The sequence below is a fragment of the Pomacea canaliculata genome, linkage group LG2 (assembly GCF_003073045.1).
Source record: "Pomacea canaliculata isolate SZHN2017 linkage group LG2, ASM307304v1, whole genome shotgun sequence".
Taxonomy (NCBI): Eukaryota; Metazoa; Mollusca; class Gastropoda; order Architaenioglossa; family Ampullariidae; genus Pomacea; species Pomacea canaliculata.
In genome coordinates, this window is record NC_037591.1 from 5047247 (window position 1) to 5073590 (window position 26344).

Below are 26344 nucleotides of genomic sequence, written 5' to 3' on the forward strand. Positions count from 1 at the left end.
TAGACTCCATTTTACATAAAAATGCCAAAGTAAAATGATCTAAATTCAGCATCCTGTCAACAGTTTTGAGACAGTTTGGCATAAAAAGTTGAATAAGCTTTGTTTTTGCTGCTATCAGCAAATGAACATTTTTATCATGGCATCCCTCTGTGGTTATTAGAACACCATTTCCTAAGATTCCCTCTTTTATTCAATCTGACATGCATGCACACAGTCACAGTCTCCTATACATGCATATGCTTGTATCCATACTCCACCCATTTGCTTTTCCTAAACCTATGGTAAGTCTTTTCAAATATACATTCCATTTTTGAAAGCTTCACCCAACATTACTAGATGTATGTCATAAGCCTTCAGAGAATGAAACACTCTTTTATTCTAGGTTAACATTTTATTGTGAGAGACTACTGTACAGACATAAGTTCCCAAAATAAGAACACTGAGCTACCACTGTAGCTGTCATTAGTCATCAAAATTAATATTTCCTTCTGTCTATTCATGCTCTATCCATTCCAACATACACAGTCTAATAACACACTGTCTAGTTGAAAAGTATGAAACTGCCACTCTGAAACACTTGTATCATGCACAAATTAGATGAAATATACCCCCCTCCTCCAGTTGCCATTCACACTTGTTACCCTTCACATTTCACAGCAGAGCTATTTGGCCAGTTGACATGCACTATTAATGTTAATGGGAAATGTAAGCCTTTCCACATTTTCCCCCCAAACTCATCCAGACAACAGGTAATGAGAGGAAAGCAGACGGCACATCTATGCCACTTTAACAATAATCATATTTCATCACATATTATAATCCAAATGCATGAATTATGTATGCATCGAAGTAACCAGTCTATTATTTACAAATACACCACACTCATATGTAAGTACATGACTAGCACGTTATGATAATCATAAAGACACAGGCTATATATAGTAATAGTCCTGCTAGACATGGACATGCTCTCCTTGCCTATTCCTGCTGTGAAAAGAACAAAAAACCGGTGATGTGCACAATTTCAGCTTATTCTTCAATAAGTTTTAAAGTGTCTGAAACTAAAAAAAAAAATTTTTAAAACCCCCCACCCCTTCATTATGTCTGAAAGATGCCAGTTCTATGCAGTTTATTTTACCCTACAGCTAAGCAAGTGTGGTATGTGCTTGGGTCTGATGTGGGGATCAAATTATAATTTATGTATCAATGCTTCTTTCAGGGTTAGAAGTAAAGCTTGAAGTAAACAGCCCCTTGAATGCACGTGTAAATTGGTACTATCATCACCTGATGACATCGTTTTTTTTGGCACGCAGGTTAGAACCTTAAGTGCAATCTTAAACTGTGGGAAAAAAAACCCACAAGGCTTAAAAGACAAATTTGCCCTGCCTCTTTCACTTCACCTGACTGTCATATCCCAATTCTCTCATTTTCATGTCTTTTATGTTGTACTCTTCTGTGACGCACAATGAGCTTGCTACCCAGTGAGGAAGTGTGCTATATGAGTTCTCATTATTTATCATAATACAATAATAAAAGTAAAACCATAGCCGCAGCTCACAAAATACAAGGAAAGCTTATTTTCTATACACTGTATAGAGAATGGCCACTTACTGCTACAAAGAACTTTCTACCTTCATTTCAATGTGTCTTTTCTTCCAAATACACCGTCACAATACCTCATTCTCAAACAACTTCAAACCATGTAGGCAAAGAAATGGTAAGGAACTGATCAGTTATGGATGCTGTCAGGTCTCCTTTACACAGATTATGCTCACATATGACAAAGAGCAAATTCAGACTAGTGTTTGGTACTCCTGTTTTCTACAGAGCACAATATCAGACAAATGACAAACAGAACATAATGAATGATTGAAAAAGCATCAATGAAATAACTGTTACATTACTTCCCTGAAAAAATCAAGTCAAGCTACAATCAGTGGATACGGTACTTTATGAAAGTGCTTGACCCTTCAGACATCAAGATTAATACTTCCTTTTAAGCACATTCAGTAAATTAACACAAATAGTTATGACCGTATGCAGAAGAATGTAGCAGTTCTGTTCCTTATTACCAAAGCATTTAACAAAATTAAAAAAAAAAAAGGATTTTCTTACTTCTTATTGTATCCTTCCACTTTTTAAAAGTACGGTTTTCAAAACATTTTATTTTCATTTCTCTCTCACACACACACATACAACACTTAAATGAATAAAGGAAATTCAACAATATAAAAATGTAGCGTAAATGCAAGATGACTGTATTCACTGACATGAAATATTGAATACTACCATTAACAACATTTCACTTTTGTAATAAACTGATCAAGGTAAGGAATTCTGTACCATGACTAAGAAACAAGTAAAGAATATATGTACATTCTTCAGAAAATGGGATTAGAGTTTTAATAAAAGTTCATTATTTTAAGTACATTTAAATACATCATTGATAAACATCAAACTCCAATTGCTCTCTTTCTCTCACACACACATACAAAATTGTGGCCAAATAATATGAACTAAAGAAAGATAAATCTTGTGACACAATAAGGGATCTTCATTTAATATTTCACAAGAACCTGATGTAATCTAAAAGGGCCATGATTTTGTAAATACATGTTTACTAAATGTATGCAAGTAAATGTCATCACAGTTTGCTACACATAATGCAAGAAGTGGAGGAAGCTGCGACCAGAGAAAGATATCTATCATCATACCTGCAAACAATTTCCTGTTAAGATTGCATGTAAGGTTATCTGCTGAAGGAAGTAATCATATGGAATGTTAAGTGTCGAGGCTATAGATGGTCTGGTTTCCATTCTCAGTAAAACAATCATTAGGCAGACCATGAGATCACAGGTCAAGGGTTCTTTTATGAGGCTGCAGCGCACCATGCTCATGTAGCTTATGCCCATCTTTTTCACTTTTCACATTCCTTGTAAACTGATCCTGGTCTACTCTTAGGTCTTTAAAAATTTCATAAAAGCGCAAATTTAAAAAAGCATCAAGTACATCTTCTTAGCCCCAAAATTTATGAAATATATCTATAAATAGAATAAGACTGTGAAACAACAACAGAATATTCAATCATCGAAAACTGAAAGGTACAGTTTCAAACTTGTATAATGACCTAGGCCTCAAGTCACAATGATCACAGCATACCCAGTTTGTGGAACTTGGTTACAAGGGTCACGTCAATAGTCTCATTATTTGTCATAACACTTGATTGGCCTATAATGGATGCAGAATTTTGTTTCCAAACTGCTCATACTCACACTCTGACGCTCCGGCACAAGCAGAAATAAATATAACACATGTATGCAGACATCTGTGTCGTCATTATTGTCATCATCATTTGCTGAAATCAAAATTGAACCACACAAGGCCACAAGCACAAGAACGTACAGCATCAGCCATGCTTCATTATGACATCAGCTGATAATGAGCTGAAAGATCACAAACATATTCTGGAACATTCTCTTGTTCCCAAAATTTTCTTCAGCTGTCTTCACCAGAAGGGACACCTGCAAGAAAGAATAGAACTCCTGAAAAGACAAAGTGTAGCTACTCTACACTGTTAGACACTCTACCATTAAATCTCATCCTACCAACATCATGCCCCTTGAAATAGGCAAACATGTCAGCATGCATCTCATGGTTGTCCTGTCTCTAGTATTGTATCACACATTCATAACCATATGTCATGGACCAGCCTGTCAAACCTAAGCTTGAAATAATGTATGCTGTTCTAAATAAGTAAAGACTGTACTTCTACAGGTATGTACAAAGGACTAAAAAAGAATATTTTCAGCTCTAAATGACCATTAGGAATGAGACTGTACTAGCAATCATACAGAGATGATGTGCCTATGAGAGGTGCTGTTGCAAGCCTTCAAATCACACCTGCTGTAACAACAACCGTTTCCATAGTGCTAGTCCTTTTTCACATCCTTCCTTTCGCAACATGATTTTACTCTCAGCTCTTGTTCTTGTTGCTATGGTTCCTCTTTGTGTTTTCTGTATTTGATTTTATTCTTCATTTTGTACTTTTTTTTAATATTCTTTTATAGCTCATATGTTATTAGTTTATGCCGTGCATGCTTACACCATGTACTTGTTACTGTCTAATCGAGAATGTATCTAAATGTTGCTTGCACATCAATGTTCAAAGCGGTCCCGCTAAGACATGCGCTAGCCTTAGCTGCTGACACGGCGTAAAACACCAATTCCCCCCCCCCCTCAACTGAAGACATTGTTTAAACAATGGTGTTTACAATTTTCATTCGGACTTTACTTCTCTCATACTGTTTATCTTTCTACTGCCTGGAGTTTTCACACTATGTGTTTCATTTATGTTTCAAATGTATTCTGAAGATGGGAGTTGAATATTGTTGGAAGGGTGTGTTTTGTCATCCTGTTCAAAGACTTTCATCTAGGAACATAATTTGTCACAGAGAGCTTAAGAGGCAATCTTTTCATTGTTGTTGAAAGAATGTGACATTCTAAGCGAGTGTAGTTTAGTGACATTTGTCCATGACACTAATTTAAATATTTCTATGCCTCACTACATAACTCACCATCCAATGTAGCACTGACACAAATTCTCATGAGACATAGCTTGTTGGATGAGCAGCTCCACTTGGCGAGGCACGGAAACTGGGTCATCAGTGTTGAAGTCACGACCTGTCAGCTTATCACGGACCCGGTTAATTATTATAACAGCCTTCTTGTTCATCACCTCAGAGGGTACGTTTATGCTGCCTGCAAGATCCAATACAGGAAAGTAATATAGTTATTTCCCAAAGAAAAAAAGAGGAAATTTAAATAAAGTAGACTAGCTGACATATAACATCATAGTGACATCTTTAAAAACAAAAATAATAAAACCAAAAAACCTACAAACAACGTGAAGCAAAGACAAACCTGATGACAGTTCGTGACCTTCAATTGCCATCTTCTTGCTGGCTGACTGTGAGCCTGTCTGATCAACATTCTCAAGGAGGTCTCCACCTGAAACACCATTCACCTTGTCTCGTTAAATTTGTCAGAAAAGCAGTATCTGCAGGAAATAACTCAAGAACTTTTCAGAGTACACATCAACACTTGCAAGAGTTGTACTGCTAAGGATCCTACACCCTACATAAAGTGGCCGATTGTATCAGAGTTTGGTGCACTGCTGACCAACCCACATCTTCACTGGGTGGTTCTCTCATTCAAAAGTGTGTTCAAACACTACAAGCACCTACTCCCTGCTAATAACAGACCCAGTCTCAGCTGTCAAGCTGGCTTTGGATGCAAGACACAACCCACATTTGAGGTACAAGTGCACAAGTGACATTTATAGAATGTTTTCTTACAATTGTAAATATGCTACAAGCAATGTTGTGCTCATTAAATCAAACTTTCACAGTTACAGATATGTTTGATAATGAATATGTGTCTGGCTCTTCCTTCCTAATACATCTCCACAAATAGTTGTTAAACGTCTGACTTCTTCTTTGCCAAGGTTTGTTGTTAGGATAAACATACACTGCCTTGATGGACTGGTGCAATCAACACTATTTTACTCCTCACTTTTACTCCTAACTGTGTGTTAAATGTCTGTATGGGTATGTGAGCAAAGACAAATTTCTGTCCTCCTGGGCAGACAATAAAGTCTGTTTTGATTTTGATTTTTTGATTTTTTTTAATATGTCCAACTACTCTAATCAGTCTGCCCTCCCTATTTCACTAACTTTGCCTCCAATATGCAAGCAACTCATTATGATAGTCCCAATGTATGCATGTTCATGCCTGCCCCACCATGTTTTACTCACCTCCTTCTTGACTTTCACCATATGACCCTGACCTCTCTGCTTTTGCTTTTGCTTTATTTCCAGTCACTACACAAAAACAAGAACAAAGGTATCGATGGCAACATTTGATTCTCATTTGGCTTTTTAAAATCTTGATGTTCTGGTTCTTAATCTCATATACAAAAAGAAAACTGTCCTATAAACTTGCAATATGTGTTACATGCTGCTACACAGAAAAATTAGTTTCTGAAACACAAGTCTGGTGTTCTGCACAAAAGCGACAAACTTGATAATATTTTTTGCAATGAGTACATCAGCACATTCAAGACATCTAGCATCAGTGCAAGTAACACAGTGCTACACACTTCATATTGAGTTACACATTATTTCTTCTTTGTCACCAGACTGGTTGATGTCATCAGACAGCTTATCATTTCTAATAATCAATGATTAAGTTAAAATGCCCAGAGTATATGTGATAGGCACTAGCATGCCACCACATACCTTCTACAAGTCGCCAGTTGAGCAGTGGGTCGTATACAAATGCTTCCAAAACAGCCATAAGGGAGTCCTTGTTCCGACGCAGAACCTCCATCACTTTGACACAGGTCATGCGGTAGATACCATCAATCCCTGTTGCCTGCATTTCAAATAGGGTCAGTGGGATAACAGTAAATATTTTATATTTAAAAATCCGATTGGTGGTTTCATCAAATGGGATGGGTAAGGCAGGAAATATAGGGTTGTAAAAGTTTGCACATTTCTGGAGCTCTTTACAAGACAAAACAGTCTTCAGCAAGAATTTATGGCAGACAGAAAGTCATACTCACGAGGTATAACCTGAAGTTCGCTTTAAGCACACCTAAAGTTTACATAAAGTATACTTCAGTTATAGAAACTCACACAAAAACATGGCTGGAGGAGAGCAATGTATAACTTGGAAAACACAGCTTAAGTCTCGGAAACTTTATTCATCCTTGAGGAAATTAAATGCCACCAGAATTTTCCATTATGATACAGACACCACATGTGACCTGCCACCACAAACAAGTCTTAGTTCGCACACTGCAGCTTGGTAGCAGATTAGCAGATGTCAGAAAGGTGATAAGGTTCAACTTTGGGTAAATGGATTCTTCGGTCATTAAACTAATAGTAATATACACCACTCTGTTAAAATAAAAGTGAGAAATGGTCTTAAAATACATTTTTATTGAATGTGAATGGGCCTGATTTCCATAGGAAAATGAAATTCGAATGCTGCATACAGCATCCTGTCTGAATCCCATTATATATTAACTACCAGAGAGGCGAGAGGCAGTATTTTCAATCTCTGTACTGATCTGAATATTAATCAAGCAGAAGTTTGTTTGCAAAATTTTAAGAGTAAACAAATCTAGTGGTTAATCCGGATGCTAACCAATGAAACAATCAGATAGTGTGTCCTTGGTAATGAAAAGAATTGCGCTGGGGAGGCAACTAGCAATTCTGCCAGTCTCCTCTTTCAAAGTGCTGCATAAGGTGAAAAAAAGAAAAAAAAAATCATCTGACTGATGAAGAAATTATTACTTAATCTTCAACCCTTCTGCATTAAGAACAGTCAAAAAGATTAATTAGAGAATATTTTGGGAAAGAGGACAGTGCAGATGACACAGTGATCATATTGATGAAGATGTTGATGTACCACCTGTTTAATTCTTTTGAACAGAGAAGGGCATGATTATTTTTAAGTGGTATGTGTTTTTTTTGGCAAGTGTGCATGTGATTGGAAAGCAGTAATCGCTTTTCTTTGATTGTTTGTTTTATTAACATAGTAAGGTATATAATCTTAAAAATATTCAACACTACGTACTTTTTGTGATTTGAAATGATGTAGCTTGGTGTGCTTTATCACCAGGCAAAATTTAGTACAATTTTAACAAGAAGCAAGGAAAAGCCTTGGGTGACTGTTGAAAAACTTAGAACTGGCTTTTCTTAAAATGGCTGCTACTGTACCTGCACACTTCAAACCTACAATTTTTGGACTGAAATGACAATCTGGTATCAAATGAAAGGTCAAAACCTCTACATTAAAAAAAAAAATTGTAATTTAGAAGCATCTAATTTACAAGTTAAAACCCATTTTGTGGTGGTGGGTCACATATATCTAATGAAATATGTATTATATCTATTTACAAGCAAATTAAATAAGTTTGGCCAGCAAAGGCCACTTGTGCCTTTTTTTGCAAACCAATGTACCTCCATAGCATGAATGAGCATTCTGGTCAGGCGGAAGGGGATTTTCTCAGGAAACTTTTCACGTGTCATGGCAACTTCAAAACAGTCTCCAAAGTCAATATGGACGATCTTGCCACTCAGTCTGTCTAGCATCAAGTTGGATGGGTGTCTGCCGTGTGTTAATGACATAAGTTAGCTAGTAACACGTATCTTTTCTGATGATTGCAATGATGGTGATGTAATGAACTTTTCTCTCTCTTTCTCATGCACACACAAAGGCATTGTGCAAGTGAATAATGAAAGGCAATATTCATATTCACACAAGTACACTCCATTACCTGTCTCCAAGTCCCAGCACATAGCCCACCATTGACATGACAGCAAGCGAGCGTGTGTAGTTTGTACGTCGTTCAAACCATTCCTGCCAGACAAGCCAAAACAAACAGCCTGTATAGTAAGAGTTGTTGAATTCAAAACCAGCCTTCTATTAGACAAACAACATACAGGTAAAATTCTGAAGGGTCTGTTATGGACATGCCACACAAAAATAGATTAAAGTGTGAAGCGGGTTCTAAGGAAATTCAGAAAAATCCACAATCACAGTGTGTAAAAATGAAAGTCTCTCAGGTTCCTCACCTCTGAGTTGGCACTCTTGAACCATAGAATTTTGGCCAGATCATCTCCCTGTGTGTGCTCTAAGGCCTGTTCAAACACCTCCACCTTCTGCATCAGTGTCAGATGGTCGTAGTCTGGTGCCATCTAGTGTCCATATAAGTTCACTTTAGTTACCACACTGGCATTCATTGTAACACATCATTTCTAGTCTTAACAATAATAATAACAACACTAAAACGCTTCTCTCAGACTCTCATATAGGTACCACACACTCTTCTAGTTATTTAAATATCTATATGTGCCACTATCTAAAGAAAAAAATAAATAAGACTAAACTCAGAAACTTCTTATACTGACTCTGAGCATAAGCCTGTGCTCTATGTTAAGAAGTATTCTCTTCTTTTCACGGTAGTCACGGATGAGCGTGTGAAGTGTATCACAGTGAGGCACCCATCCGATTAGTCCTGAGTTGGTGGACAGTGGAATGGCAGCAAACCTGGTGATGCTGTAATGAGAAGATCTTTATCAATATTGCAATGACCAGTCTCTTTCAAAATGTATTAAAATTTATTTTAACGAATTTTTCCAGAAAACCAGAATATAGGGTAAATGCTCAGATGTAAGGAGTATTTTAAAATGCACTTAATTTTTTCACCATGCAACTTGTTCAAAAAAGACGTAACAGAGCACAAACTGTCAATTGGAAATCAGGTTGGGGAGGTAGTCATAACAGACATGATGTTTATATTGTGAAATATGTCCATGAAAGTTTGTTTTGGGTCATAACTAAGAGAGGGTTATAATAGGGAAGGTTTTAAAAAGAAGAATATAGAACATAACTAATTTTTCTCCAGGAAAAAAATTCCTGTTACAGTTACTAAGGGACACGGTAAAAAAGGTTCCTCAAGAAACAGATTCAACTCACGTGAGGTTACGATGAAGTGTGTCAGGGTTATTACGAAGTAGAGAGTTAACAAGTCCAAACAGCTGCATAACTCGCTCATCCTGACGCAAATCTTCGTGACCTTTGAGTAAGAACTGATATTCCTTTCCATCGCTTCCTGTACGCATGCACGCAAACACATGTGTGCACACGCATTCACATACATACATCATGGACAAAGAAAGACGATAATTTTAAATAAATAATAGATACTTAACAATATTTTTTGGATTAACAACACTGGTGGTACATAACAATGTTTTCTACTTACAAGCAAAGCCTTTCATGCAATATGCTAAGCCAAAGTGTACTAAAAATCTTCCATAAACAGAAATGTAAGTTAAAAGCTGATGATCATAGTTCCATAATTTGTTTCTGTTGTTTTAAAACTAGTCTACTGGCTCTGAGTGGCCTTAAGTTTGCTATTGTGAAAATGTTCAATTTACATTTTTAGCAAGGGGAAAAGAATGTGCTTAATAACTTATATTCTGTATAAATTCATGTGCAACCAACCAAATATGCTCAGTTTGCGAGGCCTCTGCTTAGAGGTGATGACTTGTAAAGAGCTTTGTACTCGCTGAATGCGGATAATTGGTTGATTAGGCTCGTAGGTCCCAGGAACTGCCAGGTCAAGATCATGGCAAGCCAAAAGTTTAGGAGAAACATACTGAAGCTCCAGCGATGTCAACTGTAAAAACACAACATTTTACATCTAAATAAATACTGTACAATAATAAGCCAGAAAATAGGTACTCATTTAAAAAGTGACTTCTTAAGAACTTTTTGCTGTGTATCATGGATCAAGGCACACAAAAAAGGAGCATGCCAAAATCTCTATAGAGGTGAGCATGCATACTACATTTAATATGAAGACAAAAAGAAATACTAGGTAGAACTAAGAAAACCCTACTTCTGATAAGCAAAATAGTTATTATCCTCCACAATACCAAATTATTTTTTAACCTGTTTCATCCTTCTGAAGATAAAAAGCTGGTTAAAAGAAATACTTGAAATACTTGAGGCAGCTGTTTAGTGATGCGACGGAAGACATGGTAGTAGAGATCCCAAGCCTGTGTCAAATCTTTAACATTTGATGAACGCTGATATTTTCGACACCACTCCTGGGCTTCCATCAGGTCACGACCATAAGCCTGAAACAAAATAAATCATCTGAAATGCTAAGCATGCTAAGAGACTGTTTATAATATTAGTGGATCATTTGTAGAAATGCTTTAAGAAACTTTTTTTTAAGAATGGTGGTCTTGGTTAGAAAACACTTCAAAAAAGATAGAAGTAAAAAGTTAGTTCTGATACCTTGCAGTCATAGGGCTGTGAGATTCTCATACCTCAGGGTCAGTTTATGAGTAGTCTAACCCTTCCCTTACCTTCAAAAGAGTCAGTTACATGAACCAGCTAGAATATATGCCTTTGGGTTCATATGCCATTGTTTTATCAATGAAAGCTTATACACCATATGAGCATCAACAAAATTCAGAATTCAGCAAAGCAGCTTGAATGTAAGCCACCTGACTGTGCAAAACAAAGTTAACCTTTCAATAAGCCAAGACCTAGCCTACCTGACAGAAAGAAGTTTCTTTAAGGGTCTGAGGGCCACGTTCAAGCAGTGCATGAAGAGGTTCCAGTATATTGAACATGGCCTTAACATTTCGATCGCCAAAGTACATGCGTGATGACTCCTCCAGTCCCTCATGCCACAGTTCATGCCACAAGATGGCCACTCGGATCAGCTCTTCTGAGACCTTACAATCAAAGAAACATAATTAAAGGAAGTGTGATATATTATGAAAAAATGTAAGACATAGCTACTCACCTTTACAAACCCACCCAAACATGCACCACATAACCAGGCACATATGAAGTGGGGAAGCACACGGAAGTCCAGACAGAAAGCAGTGGTTAAAGATTATAAGACTATATCAAACCCACTTACCAGCATGGCTTGTTGTACAAGGTCTGCATTCCTGTCACACATGTTCTTCAGGATTTTGTTGGCTGCAGCTTGGCGAGCAGGTACATTAGACTTTGATGCCACAGTCAAAGCATAGACCAATGCCTACAGAGAAGTATGGTGTCAACAAAACTTTGCAGACAATCAAACAGGCTAAACACAAACACCTCATATACAGGTCTGAATGATGAAATCACAAAGAGTTCTGGAAGGAAATGGTGTTCATTATGGTGTAAACTTACAATGATGTTTAACCCTTAACATACCAAGCCTACATCGTCAATGGTGTTTACCAAGCTGGGGTCCTTGGAGGACTTCATTTTTTTTTTAAAAATAATTTCTCAACTGTTTTTAGCATCAAATATTTTATTTCAATAGTTGTTAGCCAATAAAATTCATATTATCTTCTTCAAAAGTGTCTACACTTTTATACACAGTTACGGCAGGATCACCAAGTCATCCCTACCCCCACTTGGTATGTTAAGGATTAAAAGAGGAAGAAAACCCTAGGAATAACTATAACTGTAAAAATAACCCTTTCAGATGTTTAAAATCCCCTATCCACAAACACACACATATAATACCTGTGGATGGGCTTTGCCAATGTCAATTAGAAGCTGATGGACAAGGCGTCCAACAAGACTTCGAGGCGTGTCAATTCGTGCGATTATTTGAGGGATGACCTGGGATAAAACACATTATAAGAAAACAGCCCATTTTTAATACACTAAACATTTTTCCATTTGTCTCACCTTATTCATCTGTTACAAAGTTTGTTTTTTCCAATGTGCTCAGAAGCTGCCAATGCATAAGTTCATTTTTGTGCACTTTTTTTTCTTGAATGCTATAGCTTTCTTTCTTGTAATTCTAAGGTTGTCATTCACATTTATTCTCTGTACTCAGTACACTATGTCATGAAAGCAGTACTTCCAGTATTTTGCTGAGATCTTGTACCATGTATATCTTTAAAATCACCGTGATGAACAAAGATCAAAAGCACTTTGGCATTTACTCAGCACTTTCAGTGTGTCTAACCACTATGGCCTCATCAGAAATATATGTTGATCACTACTTTGAAGTCATCTGTATTGATTTTTAGATTATTTTCTGGGTGGGAGTTGATTTGGTTTCCCATGTTCTGACTGGAACTGGCTAAACCATTGCAGCAGACAGGAAGCTGAAGTGCCTCACCTGTAGCCAAGTTTCTATCTGGATGCTCTTTATGCCTTCTGCCAGTGCTTCATACACATCAGGCCACTGGCCGTAGTCAAACCAAAGAGTCAGCAGCCTGGGGATTATTTAGAGGGGAAATAACAAGGGTTGTGAAGGAAGGTCCATGGCATACAATGGAAATAGTTATACTGTCTTAACACGTAACAATGCTTGGTTTTATATATTCTGTGCATCAGTTAATGCATAGCATGGATCAGGCTGTCATCAACATACGCTTTGTATTTGCAATGGAAACAAGTGTGCATTTATTCTGTCTTCAGCGACACAATTACATTCTAATAGCCAAAGACATTGTCCTATACAATAGCGCATCATCACCTCAAAGTGTCCTGTAGACTGTTTTCAACAGACAATGCTATGGAGCGCACAAAGCCATGAACTGCGGGGACGCAAAATTTTTGAAGTTTAGCAGCATTCTGAGAAGAGAAAGAAAATAAGACAAAATTAAAAAAAAAACCCAAGTTTTTCTTGTGCTCTTCAGAGACAACAACAACATTTAAAGAAAACATACACCTGTGTTGTGTTACTTCTTGCATGACTGCCCCACTCTGAGTAACCATGTAAAGGAGACATGTTGGTTACAGTGGTTATTGGTGATAATACAGTTTGGTACACTGCCCACTTACTGACTCAGTCTTGGGTGTCAAGGGATAGGAATCAACAGCAAGTCCCCTCGTGGCACCAAAGGCTGTCAGGTCTGCTGAAGATGCATTATTGCTGGATGGGACAGTGCCTGCTTGCTCCTTGTAGAACAACACAGCTTCATAGTTCATCAAGGCCCAGGCGTGCCAAGCCTGAAAGTACCAAGAGACTTCATGAAACAAAGAAAGATCCACTTAAATCTATAGACAAATAAATACATACTACGCAAACTACATCCCACAACAATCCACTTAAAGTAAAAAGACCAGATTATAAGATTTTTGATACATATTTAAACATTTATAAATATGTTTTAAAATATTTAAAAAGGTGTTTTGGGCTCTTCATACTGCCTTGGATGCTGAAAGTCCTACCTTGTACCATGTACCATTGTATTGTGTAGCCAGATTATAATACTCCAGAATCTGTGGGATGGAGGTGTCCGTGATGCCTTTGAGTTCTTCCTCCCAATGTCCCAGCCGCAAGTAGCACCTAAAAATTGAAGCAAACAGACCATCATAGTATGGCTTGCTCCATGATAAGCACTATCTTTATTTGGCCATGAGCTGAGTAAGCAGCTAATATTTATGTCACAGCCCCAGCAGTAGAGGGTGCCTGCTGCCTGCATGAAGCTATGGAAATGAATGTGACGACATTCATAAAAATGAAGTCCTGTGATGTTTCCTATCTAATGGTGGTGTTTATTATGTTAGCTTGTTTTTGTTTTGTTTTTATTTTGCAGATAATACAAAGCCATCTACTGCTTTGGAAGTCTATAGATCTTTGTGTCGTATGACAGAAGGGAAAAAATGTATTGTTTGCATGGTCTATAATAATAATGACAATAATGAGGATTTATATAGCACCTTTCCAAGGATTTGCTCAGAGCGCTTTACATAAATAATACATAGACTAAATTATTAACAACCGTGCTTGCATATTCACATATAACAGACATGCTCACTTCTACAACATATGCTCATAAATAAAGCAAATTACGGACCAGAAAACAGCTACAACTTCTGTATGGTGAACTCTAAGCTCACTGCAACTCAACGGTGTGGTTTGTGTTAGCCAGTCCCCATCCTTATTGCAGACACATTGCCAGGTTAGCACGACTGACTTACCTCGCTGTCAGCCGAGTGAGCTCCTGTTTTTGCTGTGAAGTGTCTGGGCCCATCATCTGCAGGGCTTTATTCTGTAGTGTTTGTCGCACAAACTGGTGCAACTGTTGGTAAGTATCTTTTGCTTCTGCTTGAGACTGCAAAGAGCAGCAAATATACTGCATTAACTCCTTATTATAAGTGCAAACATGGAAACACCATACAACAATATCTCTGCATGCTCAGTATTTTGGATGATACAAAATGCGTTGTCAGCATCTTATGTTTACTATAGACCGTACGCCAAAACAAAGATAAACTTGATCCAGATACACAGTTTTATTTCTGAAGGACATATTTAGATGCCCATTCATGTTTATGCATTTACTTACAAACCCTACTTCCAAATTTGACCTACAGAAGGTACAGGGTCTTACCAGGGAACTAAAAGAAGGTGAAGTGTGTTACCTGAGGACTAACATACAAAAGGTGAATGGTCTTACCCGGGGACTAACAGAAAGTACCATGTCTTACCTGGGTACTAGAGCGCTGCCTGCACACAAGCCACCTGTGCTTAAGGTAACCATATGTGACACTGGGGTGTGTTGTCGCCAAGGGAAGATTTGACTTACTGGTGGGTCCACCTCCATCAATGTCATCAGAATTTTGTGGGATAGGGCCTGAGACAAGAAAGTCATAGCCTGTAGTCACGTTTCTCAGATTTAGCCCCATTGTCTCATTTTCCACACATTCCACCATACCTACAATTCTGTATTCAATCAACCTTCTGAAAACATTACAGCCTCACCAGATCTTTAAATTCTCTATTATCCATAAAATAAACTTACAGGACGCCCACTCTTCCGACTCAAGCTAGCATACTTGAGCCATACATGAATGTCTTCTGTGGGGGAGACAACCAGGGAATGTAATTGAAGAATTCGCTGCCAGTCCTCCACATTCCTGTGACAGCCCTGTGACCAATGTTGTTTTTTTTTTTTACCAAAGTTACATTTTTGATGTTCTACTGATGTTATAGTACTAATGTTATATTACTCAAGTTATATGACTGATGTTTACTAATATCATGTCAACTAAATGGACTATATTTACAGAGCAAATATGGTTTTGGTCTTTCTCCCTCACCCCCAACACCAAAACAGTTATTTATTAGAAACAGACAACAGATACCACATGGCTAATGTTTACACTAGGCCATATTATTATTTACATAGGGTATCAGAAAATAAACAAGAACAGTTGTGCCTAACAAATGCAAACACAGAATTTAGCTTAAAGCAACTCACTGTTTTTAAGCAAATTCATTTATGATTATATTTATTTTACATTTTGCATTCTCTCCTCTTCTTGTGTCAAGAAATGCATGTAATCACCTGCATATGTGCACACACACATACAAGCTCCCCTACACCCACAAGCACACATGCCTGCACCAGTAAATACCCCTACTATCATCCTCTACAATGCACTGAATAAAAAACAATAGATGGATGTTTGACAGACAGTTGGATGGATGGACAATTAGGCATCTTGGCCAACCTTCAGTCTCTCCCACCACATGTTTCTGATGGCTTGTCGTCGCTCTGGAACAAGTTTGTACTGAATGACCTCTTCCAGCTCAGACAACATCTGGGCACTGACCAGTACTGCATAAGCTCGATTGTAGCTTTCACTCGCCATCGCTGTCAGGTCAGTGTCTATAATATCTCGAGCTTTGTCAATACACTGAGAGGAAAACAAATGAGAAACACATAGTAAGCAAGCTCACCATAATCTACTGTTTTTGATACTGCATTATTATTTTATGTTTGATATTGCTCCATCCTTTTAAGTACAAAGGAAACTGACTAGATGGCGAAAAAAATACTATTTTTAGTGGTAAATTTCTTTCTTCAAGTACTTACCAGATGACATGACTGTGGAGATTACCCTCTAGCTACCTCAAATGCAGCTGTCCAAACCTGTTCCAATCAAACGACCACAGAACCGTAGGATCTGAACAGTCCAGCCCCCTCCCATCCCCACCTGTCATGCTAGTGAGCACTTAACTCCAGTTGACATGACAGCTAGCTTCCTCCTACCTCCACGCAGTGGGTTCTAGACTCAGTCCAGGCAAGGGGCCTGAACTGAATTCAGGTCCTACCATTCTGTGGTTGTTTGACCAGAACAGGTTTGGACAGCTGGAATTGAGGTGCAGCTAGAGGGTGATCTCCACATGGTCATATCATCTGGTACAGTACGAAAAAAAATATTCAAGCAGAGTAAAATACATGTTAAAAAGACCCAAGAAAGGAAAAATATATTTCAATGTGGGTGAGTTTTCAGATGCAACAATGGGCAAGATCACGAGGTCTACATTTTTTGTTTACCTGTTGTGCCTGTTGGTAGTTTTCGAAATGAAGAGCAAATACAGCCCTGTAGAACATGCCATCATAGGTTGGGTGAGGAATGTAGCACATGTATTCCTCCATGCTGTCCCAATGGCCTGACAAAGAGACACATCACCCATACATATCATGTTATTCTCACTGCTGTCAAAACAAAAATGCATTTTGCATCAGTTTCTGATTTAACCATTGCTGAGGATTATTTGCATTTCATCAGGACCAAAAAATGAACTGGTCTATCCCTGGATGTAAGGCAAAAGAAACTAAACTCATTTCGAAGGTCCTTTCAAGCAACTCAGAATGCTAAAATCACTAACAGGTGATAGTTGAAAAATTCAAGATCAATTTGCGTGTGCAAGAGAGAGTTATGATTTGAATGATGGAGAATGAATCTGTAACATGCATTTGATGACTACTTATAGTGTGTGCTCAAGAGACTTCATGTACATAAAGTGCCTTGAACTTATCTTTGTAGGTCGGATAGGTCACTCAATAAATAAACATTATTATTTAAATAAAAGTATGGTTATATAACAAATGGAGCAAAACAAAAACAAAAAAACCAAACAAACAAAAACAAATCTACAACCACAATCCAATTCAACAAATTAGAAGTTCTGACAAACTCACCCAGACCCCAGGCAGCAGCTGATGCCATTCGTGCCATTTTGGTTCGAACATCACCATCAGCTGAAGACCACTTCTCTACAGCCATTTCATGCAGGATCCCCTGTTCATCATAACTTTAGGTAGATAAATCTTATCATGGTCTCTTTTTCTTTTATATTTATACTTTACTGATTTTAATATTTGTTCTCTACTCACCATGTCACGGCATGAATAATAACATACGCAATAAATTAATGCTGAAAGAAATATTTGCTACACAAAAATAACAGAAACAGAATTAAATGCCAGCAAGTTAACTCACCACTCTCCCATGGCCTCCAAGCACCTCATTCTTCCTAGGGTAAGATTGATATCATCAGGGTTTGCTTCTAGTTTCTGATTGTAAGCCTCCAATGCCCTATCCCACTCATGTAGCTTCTCATACCAGCTCTCCTGGATTTTCTGAAGAATAATAAAACTCTGTGCATCATGAGTTGTATGCTACACATGTAGGTCCACTCATCCCTCCACCCCATAAACTCTTTTTATTTATCTGTAGGTGCCGATGCACAGACAAACATGCACACACCCCTCCTCTAGTCACTCCATCCTCTCCTTTTTTTCCATAAGCTTAGCTTTACACAAAAGAACGCATTAATTCATAACTTAAATTGCAAACAGTTTATATAGCTTCATGCTTATGTTACACATTTTTTTGTTTTGCTTTTTATGCTTTATTTCAAGTGGAATGAACAGAATGCCAAGTGAAATGGGCGTTGGAAATGTGAACAAATATTACCAGATCTGTACGATGGTTGCGCTGGGCATATTCCAACACTCCAGCTGCTGCTTCAGGCTGCTGAAGTTTGTTGTTAATGCTATTACAGGTAATATGCAAAGACTATGTTAAAGATACTCGGTTCATGAGATGAAATTCATGCCTTATGTATTTGATATCACTCTTGCTCACACTCTCTCTCTCTCTTAACTGATCAAATGGTATCATTAATGACAAAACCCTAAAAATTGACTGAATGTAAAAAATAGAAAGCAATTATGTACTGAATATTTGTGCTATCTACCTGATCAAAGCCTCCATAGCATCAGCAGTTGGGGATCGATTAAACTGCTCCTCCTTGTAGCGCAGTGCCTTGGCATAGGCACGGCATTTCATGGCATGCTCACCAAGCAAATATCTATCCAATGGAAGAGAACCCTGCAAATATAAAATAACCCTACCCTATTATAAAACACGTTTCCACCAGCCTGGGTTTGTGATACAATGGCTAGTTTTACCATAATTTTTATCAAGAAAATGCAATGTGAAATCAAGTATGTAAATCAGTAAGTTGTTATTGTACGCAGAAGCAGCCAACCTTGTCACAATGTTCCATGAACTCAGCCAGGTTCAGTAGTGTCTGCATTATTTCAGGAATCTCTTGTGATGTCAAAGCCTGCTCCAGATTCTGGGCCAATTCATCCTGCTCTGCTTCTGACATTTCCGTCCAGCACGAGACGAAGGCAACATTAAAGAGCTCCCTGATATACACACAGAAAGAGAGGCTGCTTTTAAAACTTGCTGGTCACCAAACTACATTAGTTAAACCTATAGACACTTAAATTCTAATAACAGATAATAAAGAAGGCACTGTAGTCTTGTATTAAGCAGAAGGTTGCTCACTCCAGCAGAACCAGGATACTGTCCCTGCCTACCTAGCAGTGATGGGTACATGATTTATCAGGAAGATGAAAGGTAACAGAAGGAGCAGAGTGACACACAAAGAACACAAATGGGCAATGTATACATTACTTGGCTAACGGATAATACGAATGAGCAAGAGCCCAGCAGGAGCGTAGTGCAGGTGATGGCGTTTCCTTTAAGAGTTCAGTGCTAAGTTTTCGCAGCCATTCAATCCAGTCCTCTTTGGAGACACGTCGTCCAGCACACAGCGACTGCAAAGAGGTGCAAGGTGCAAAACTTTAAGCATGAATTGAGACAGGCCACAATACAAATGAGGGGATCAAAGGTATGACTGCGACTACTTCTATTGAACATCCTGGAAGGAATGCAGCCTTAGGAAAGTGACGAATCTTAGTGTTACTTTCAATCTGGTAAATAGTCACAACATAAGAAATGCATAAAGATCTGTGACATGGATCTAATGCACCATAAACATTTCCAGTCTAATTTGCAGTCAAGCAAACAACATGTCAAGATTACAAGCTAGACTTAAACATACTTTTCAAATGAGAACAAAGCTAATAGACTGTAGCTGACCTTCTGCAGGTTGTCAAACTTGATAGGCAGCTTGGCAATGGTTGTGCTGTCTGCCTGAGACTGTTGTTCCCGTTCCCTCTGTGCATGCCGCCTCATCTTGGCATGACGATATATCACAGGTATATCCTCCTCCTCTGCAATAGTAGTACCCTGGAGACACCAATAATAACAGTCAAAATCTACGTGCTCAACACCTTGTACAAATCTTCAACAACTTGCAGTAAATCAGAGTGGTCTCAAATTTCTAAAATAATTTCAATGATAAAGGTAAATGTCTGTCATATATTTGCTTCCCAAAACACAATAAAGAAAAAATATTCTCATGAGATATATATACACACATATTCCAAAATCAGTGATCTCCATTCTGAAAACTGAAAACAGGGACTCCCATTCCAAACAAATGCTCCAAGTACCTGCAACAACTTAGTCATCTGTATCTGGTACCGCTGGTGATGAATGCGGTGTCGGACAGTGATCTTGTGCACCATGGGAATGAAGATGTTGTACTTGTTTCCTAACTGGCCAGCAAGCGCTGTCAATGCATCCATGCATGCGATCTGCAGGCTGTGGCTGGTGTCCAAGACCCTCACAAGGGGATGGATGATCATAGACGAGTATTCTGTTAAATCTAGGGACTCCGTCAGACGTTCTATTGTTTCTATGGCCAGCCTATGTAACAACAAAAAATTACTTTCTAGTCTTGAATAAATAATATTAGACTTTTTTTAAATGCACTGAAAATTCCATTTTGTCTTTATGCTTGATATGTTCCTGTTGTGAGTTTTGCTATCTTGTGTGGATCAATACATACATTTTAAGGTTTCATGACACATTTAATGGATTTTATAATGAGGCATCACAAAATACATTGATTCTCTGATCTTATCTGTAGACAAGACAAACCAACCATGGCATAAACAGTTATTAAGACTTGTAGTCTTACATAAACTCAGATATGCATCTTTTAGATGGACAGCAAAATTTGACTGCATGGTTTACAGAATAAGAAATGCATTATTCACCAAAAATGTGGCAAGTAACAAATACAATTTTAACTTTTTTGCCTTTACTTACTTTCTTGCAGTTAAAGAGATTTCAGACGAGTCATATAACTTCACCACTGGGGAAGAAGCATATGGAGGAACTGCTCCAAGTTGGCGCCAAACAATTGCAATGCACTCAGAATCTTGGACAGAAATGTAGCTAAATTTGTAATTTCACAACAAGTTGATAGCTGTTAAACATAAAAGACTAGATTTTTTTTTTTAAGTCTTTAATGTCAGAATCATTTCTACTACAAAGCTATCCCAGCGTTCCATAAGATTATTTACTTTCGTCAACTTTCATTTGTCAACATTCTCTGCCAGGAACAATGGTGTTACTATATTTTTTAAAACCTGTTTTACACAAGGCACCAATATCAGACAGTTTCTTAATTCTAGAATAGTTTCTGCACAATTAGGATTCACTGCTCTGTGTTGTGTCTCAGCCTGCCTGCCTACTGCTGGCTTGTCAGCTGTTAGCCCAAAGCTGTTCTTATTTCGACCATTTTTGCAGGATTTTTGCACATTATTAGCAAGCTCCTCTTCTAATGACTTTGCATGCTATGCTATTTATCCATGACATATATGCCACAAGGTCAGATGCTCAAGGGATGAGGTTGTTACAGGTGGGGGGGTCGTGCATACGGTCAAGAAGGACCACATTTTGTTTCTCCTGTGCGTTCCCAATCTTCCCCTGTGGCCTCTGATCAAATGTGGTCGTTAGCATCCTGTAAGTACCAGGTCTTTTTCTTGCACAGACTCAAGACATCCTTGATACAGCTGCTTGCCACTTTGGTGAACTCTCTTCACACCCACCCTCACCTACCATCAGTTTTCAAGCAACTTAAACTTATAAAAAAAAAAAAAAAACCCACTAAGCAAGCTGCTGCACATGTAAAGCTCCTACTGAGCCTTTGGAGACTTGTTTATGAAGATAATGTGACATTTTTCTTTACAACAGACTATCAAGTTGCTGTGAAATTTCTTAATGAAAAATCTTACTGAACAAGTTGTTTTTATCTCTCCAATCCTGGTCTATCTTAGGATCTTGGAAGTATCTTCCGTTTGGACTAAGGTAAGCAGGCCTCATTTTTCTTAAGCTACCAGTTTGCTAACCAGTTTTCACTACTGCTAGCTTCACGGAGGTGGTGGACTATGCTCATGTTTTAGCTGTGCTCAGTATAACCTTAGATGCCTTTGGCTATTTTTGTTAACTGATCTGGGGGATATCAATTTGTCACCCTTCCCTTCAATCTGCTAACCATGGGTCTTTATCAAACTGATTATGGCCATAAGCATAATAGCTGGGTTATGAAGTAAAATTAATTAAAAAAAAAACCAAAAACAGCTACCTACCTTACAAGTGAATTCACGTTCTGGTGAAGAATCATGCAAAAAGGCACGCAGCAATAAAGGCAGAATATGTGGAAAATAGATTCGGAACTCTGTTCCCAAAGCAGTAGCTATCTGCTCTGTGAAATGAAGAAGGGTATTCAGCATTGGACTTTGTGGCACCCAAAACTCCTGCAAACAGGACCATGAACAAAATGTCAATATCTTGTGTGTATATATAAATCATACAAAAACATTTTAAATTACATCAGGGACGCCCAGTAGCGTAGTGGTTAAAACACTCGCTTGTCACCACTGCAGTCAGCGGCTCAGGTTCAGATCTATTGGGGCATTCTTTGTATGCGACATCTGTCTGCAGGGTTGGATGTCGGGGGTTTTATCGGGGTACTACAGTTCCCCCCTTCCCCATAGTGCAAAATTGCCACAAGCTGGAAGCACTTTCCTACTAAATCAACCAACCAGCCAACCATTTCAATTACATCATGCAAAACTATCTTTCAAGCTTTTAAGCCATCATCTCTTTTTCATTTAAATAAAACAGATGTAAAAAAATGCATAATGTGATTTTAAAAAGGCCAGCATTTGTTACTTATGCACTTTTAATCTATTTTCATTTTAAATCTATTTTTCATGTTGACCATGTTTAAGTTTTGTCCATCTGAAGTCATATGGTGATGGGAAGCTGCATTCCCTGCTTTCACCACTTCATCCTTGCACGTCATACCCGAAGATCTGTTTAGTCCCCAAACAACATAATCAAATACTTCTTAAACAGTTCTGCTCCACTGCTTTGGAAAACAATTTTCCCAGCATCTCTGTTATGCTATTCATCTGCTTATCTGGTTACATTTGTGCCCACAAATTATTTTTCTCTTTCACAAAGTCCATGCTCTTGCATTTTGAAGAGATGATATGAATGAATCCACCAAAAGAAAATAATGCCCAATTTTTTTGTCCTAAAGTGTAAACATGAAGAAATATAAAATCTGCAACCACACCTTTATCATATCAAAGATGTCATCAAGGTGATTCTTTATGTACTGTCTGATGATGGCAATAATGACACCTAGTTGTTGAAACAGAAACTGAAACAAAAACAAAAAAATATTTTCAAGCTCTCAGCAATCTTTAATTTGGTGATAACATGACTGGCATATGTTTTGTTGTTTATTTACTCATAAAACAAATATCTGATTAAGTATACTGGTTTTGTTGTTCAGAAAGGTGACTTATTTACTCACAAGACAAGTATCATTCACACAATGTTTCCTGAAATATTGCACTATCACTTCTCAATATAAAGTAGTTATGTTCCACCATTGCTACAATCAATCTGTACATGATAATAAACAACTGACCATGCAAGTCTAGTATTAAGTAACAGAAAGTAATGAAGAAAGGCACAATTAAGTGGTAAATTTTTTTGTTTAAATTTTGACAGTTTGCTCTCCAGTTGTTTAACAAAAAGCCTTGAAGACAGCTATAAATTTTACATACCTCTCTAAATTTTGGGTTTGTTGATCGAATGACGGAGAGATAAGCAGGAATCACTTCTTCTACATAGGGAATGCACTTCAGACCAAGTGATTTGAAAATGAAAGTAATGGCTTGGACCACCATTGTGTGGTGCTGGCTAAGGCTTGGGTCTCGAATGATACGCATCAATGATCTTATAGCTACAGCTGGGTACAATTCATCCAATGTCCAGCTGGGATCCATGTTGGCCAGCATTTCACTAGATGTAAATTCTGCAAACATGGTCTTACATTAGAAAACACCAAGTTTTCCAGGGAATGCTATTATTAAAAAGTTACATCGAGAAGAAATTAGCACAAAATGCCTTCCTGTACCAACAGCATACATAAAAATCACACCTATTTTTTTTCATCCATACTTGCCTCCCTCCTCCAATTTTCGCTCTGACTTGCTGACAGCAGCCTCACTGGCCTGACTGAGACCAGTGTTCATGCGATATTTGTGAGGGTCAAGGGCTCCAAGCAACCCTAGCACACGGATCACCTGCAGCACACGAAAATTAGGGCTTTTAAATGTTATTCAGAATGTTTTCTGGACACCTTGTTTTTAATCTATCCACACTTTCTCCATACACCAGAACTAAAACAAAATTTTTTTCAGGAAACTGAGATCAGCACTAAACACATTAGATGTGTGTATTTATTTTATGTGTGGCAGTTACTGCAAAATCATCACATATTCATGCCACTACTGTTTAACATAAAATATAACACCACAAACAAAACACAGATGAACATATGGATATGCAAATCTTTATTCCTAAAAACAAATGAATGGACAGCAAAAGGTGAAAACTATGAGGTATCAGCTAAAGTGTTTTGACAGCATTAATGCAACTTTCTGCTGTCTTGAACAACAATAATAATAAAATCTCTCCCATGATGCCAGTTTCTTCTGTCTGTGACAGCCTGGTCTCAAAATCAAGCAAGTCAGGCTGTATGCCATATCTTTTGCAACCTACAAATGATTTTTTTTTAAATCCATAGAACCGGGATATTGACAGGATATAAATTCATTGTATTATTAATATGGATGACTTATACATATCACTTATGCCTATGACAGTAGATTCTCAGTTGTACCCCACAATATTGTAAGTTTGTGAAAAGAATAAATTATCATCCCTTATCAGACCCTATAAGACATTTATATAGTTTTCACAAAGTGAAGTTGCTGGACACTACATTAACCATCCTTTCACAACTGATCTCATGACCAGCTTGATCCAAGTTACATCTAATTTAAAGCACTCTAGCGTAAAGCTAATACTTGCCTCTCTGCGAATGTTGCTTCCCTGTTCAGTCTTGAGAAAGTTAAGAAGGACTTCCAGTAAGTTGGGATACTTGTAGTAGGGCTCAACCACACAGCCTGTGCTTTCCACAAGTTGCCCCAGTGTCCACAATGCAGTCTAGAACAGTTTAAAGAAATCACCAAATAAAGACAACCAATACTGCAGGTCAGCTGACAATGCATTAGTCAACCCTGTCTGTCCATCCTTAATGTGCCATCAGCAAACAAAACATGATGCAAACGATCACCCCATAATAAAGGTTATGGTCAGCTATAACAGATCTTAAAATGCTTTTGCAGAAGATTCTATCAAGGAAGGTAGAGAAGGAATCCAGAGAAGAGAACTGACCTCACGTTTTTGTAGCGAGGACATGTCTTGTAGCATGTCTATGATGATGGGAAGCAGCTCAGCTGTGTGCTTGCGCATAGCCGTCCCACTGACCTGAGCCAGCTCCCCAACAGTTGCCAGCACACTGATAGTTACGCTTGGGTTGGCATCAGGCTCTTTCAACTTGGGATTCAAAACCTATGAAGAATCAATTTCTCTTCAAATTCTTATAAAATCATGGCCGCAATGACAAACGATTGGCATCACGAGTGGATACAATGTGCAATGTTTAACAAAAAAAGTCTAAAGACAGATAAACTCGCATAGGATAAATATAAGAACAGACACATGTCAAGTACAAAATAAGAAAAACTCCAAGGAAAAAAATAGACAAGAAAAATGTTTAGTCTAAGAAGAATAAAAATGCAACAAGACAATAAGAACATCCAAGAAATAAAAAAAAATAATGTTTTTTTGATTACAGAAAACAAACCTTGAGTAAAGATTAAGAACAGAAAAAAAAAGATTTTAAGATGGACAACAATAAGGTATGATAAGCCTAGGGTAGGTATTAAGGACATAAAAAGGTTTGAGGATAGATAACAATAAGGTATAAAAAGATGACAAATATATAACACAAAGGACAAGAAGTATGGTAAGCCTGCAGACCTTAAGAATGGGCTCCATGTATGGTCGAATAAGACGAGCGGTGTTAGCAATCAATTGGCCCAACATCCTGGCTGCCTGCTCCTTGTTTCTGCCAATGCCACTATGCTGAAGTTCCGACAGGTTCTAGATTCCAGATAAAAATCACCATCATTTTAATCATCACCTTTTTTCTCTTTTGTACTGTCAACATTCTGCTGTTACAAAACTTTTATCAATATTTGCTCTTAAAAATTTGATTGAATTTAAGCAATTCTATCCAAAAAAGGGTGGAGGGCTCCTGGTGTTTCTAAAGAAAAATTTATGCTCTTGTAAATTT

General features: G+C 37.8%; 1 protein-coding gene across 1 annotated transcript in view; it reads right to left on the reverse strand.

The window, feature by feature from the left end:
* Positions 1-172: 172 nt before the first annotated feature.
* LOC112557789 (serine/threonine-protein kinase mTOR-like) overlaps positions 173-26344 on the reverse strand; it is a 34208-nt gene continuing 8036 nt past the window's right edge. The window contains 42 exon segments of the mRNA XM_025227828.1: positions 173-3521; positions 4575-4758; positions 4921-5007; positions 5814-5879; positions 6297-6432; positions 8028-8175; positions 8345-8427; positions 8643-8765; positions 8979-9126; positions 9547-9682; positions 10078-10252; positions 10581-10715; positions 11142-11324; positions 11516-11638; positions 12118-12216; positions 12725-12821; positions 13085-13182; positions 13393-13560; positions 13783-13900; positions 14536-14669; positions 15046-15146; positions 15149-15191; positions 15360-15485; positions 16072-16257; positions 16902-17017; positions 17550-17649; positions 17847-17990; positions 18328-18406; positions 18611-18744; positions 18905-19067; positions 19339-19481; positions 19807-19956; positions 20223-20478; positions 20884-20935; positions 20938-20995; positions 22209-22376; positions 23204-23290; positions 23703-23953; positions 24104-24224; positions 25015-25149; positions 25381-25557; positions 26029-26151. Of these exon segments, the coding sequence (XP_025083613.1) occupies positions 3506-3521; positions 4575-4758; positions 4921-5007; positions 5814-5879; positions 6297-6432; positions 8028-8175; positions 8345-8427; positions 8643-8765; positions 8979-9126; positions 9547-9682; positions 10078-10252; positions 10581-10715; positions 11142-11324; positions 11516-11638; positions 12118-12216; positions 12725-12821; positions 13085-13182; positions 13393-13560; positions 13783-13900; positions 14536-14669; positions 15046-15146; positions 15149-15191; positions 15360-15485; positions 16072-16257; positions 16902-17017; positions 17550-17649; positions 17847-17990; positions 18328-18406; positions 18611-18744; positions 18905-19067; positions 19339-19481; positions 19807-19956; positions 20223-20478; positions 20884-20935; positions 20938-20995; positions 22209-22376; positions 23204-23290; positions 23703-23953; positions 24104-24224; positions 25015-25149; positions 25381-25557; positions 26029-26151 (5370 nt within the window). The 3' untranslated portion in view covers positions 173-3505.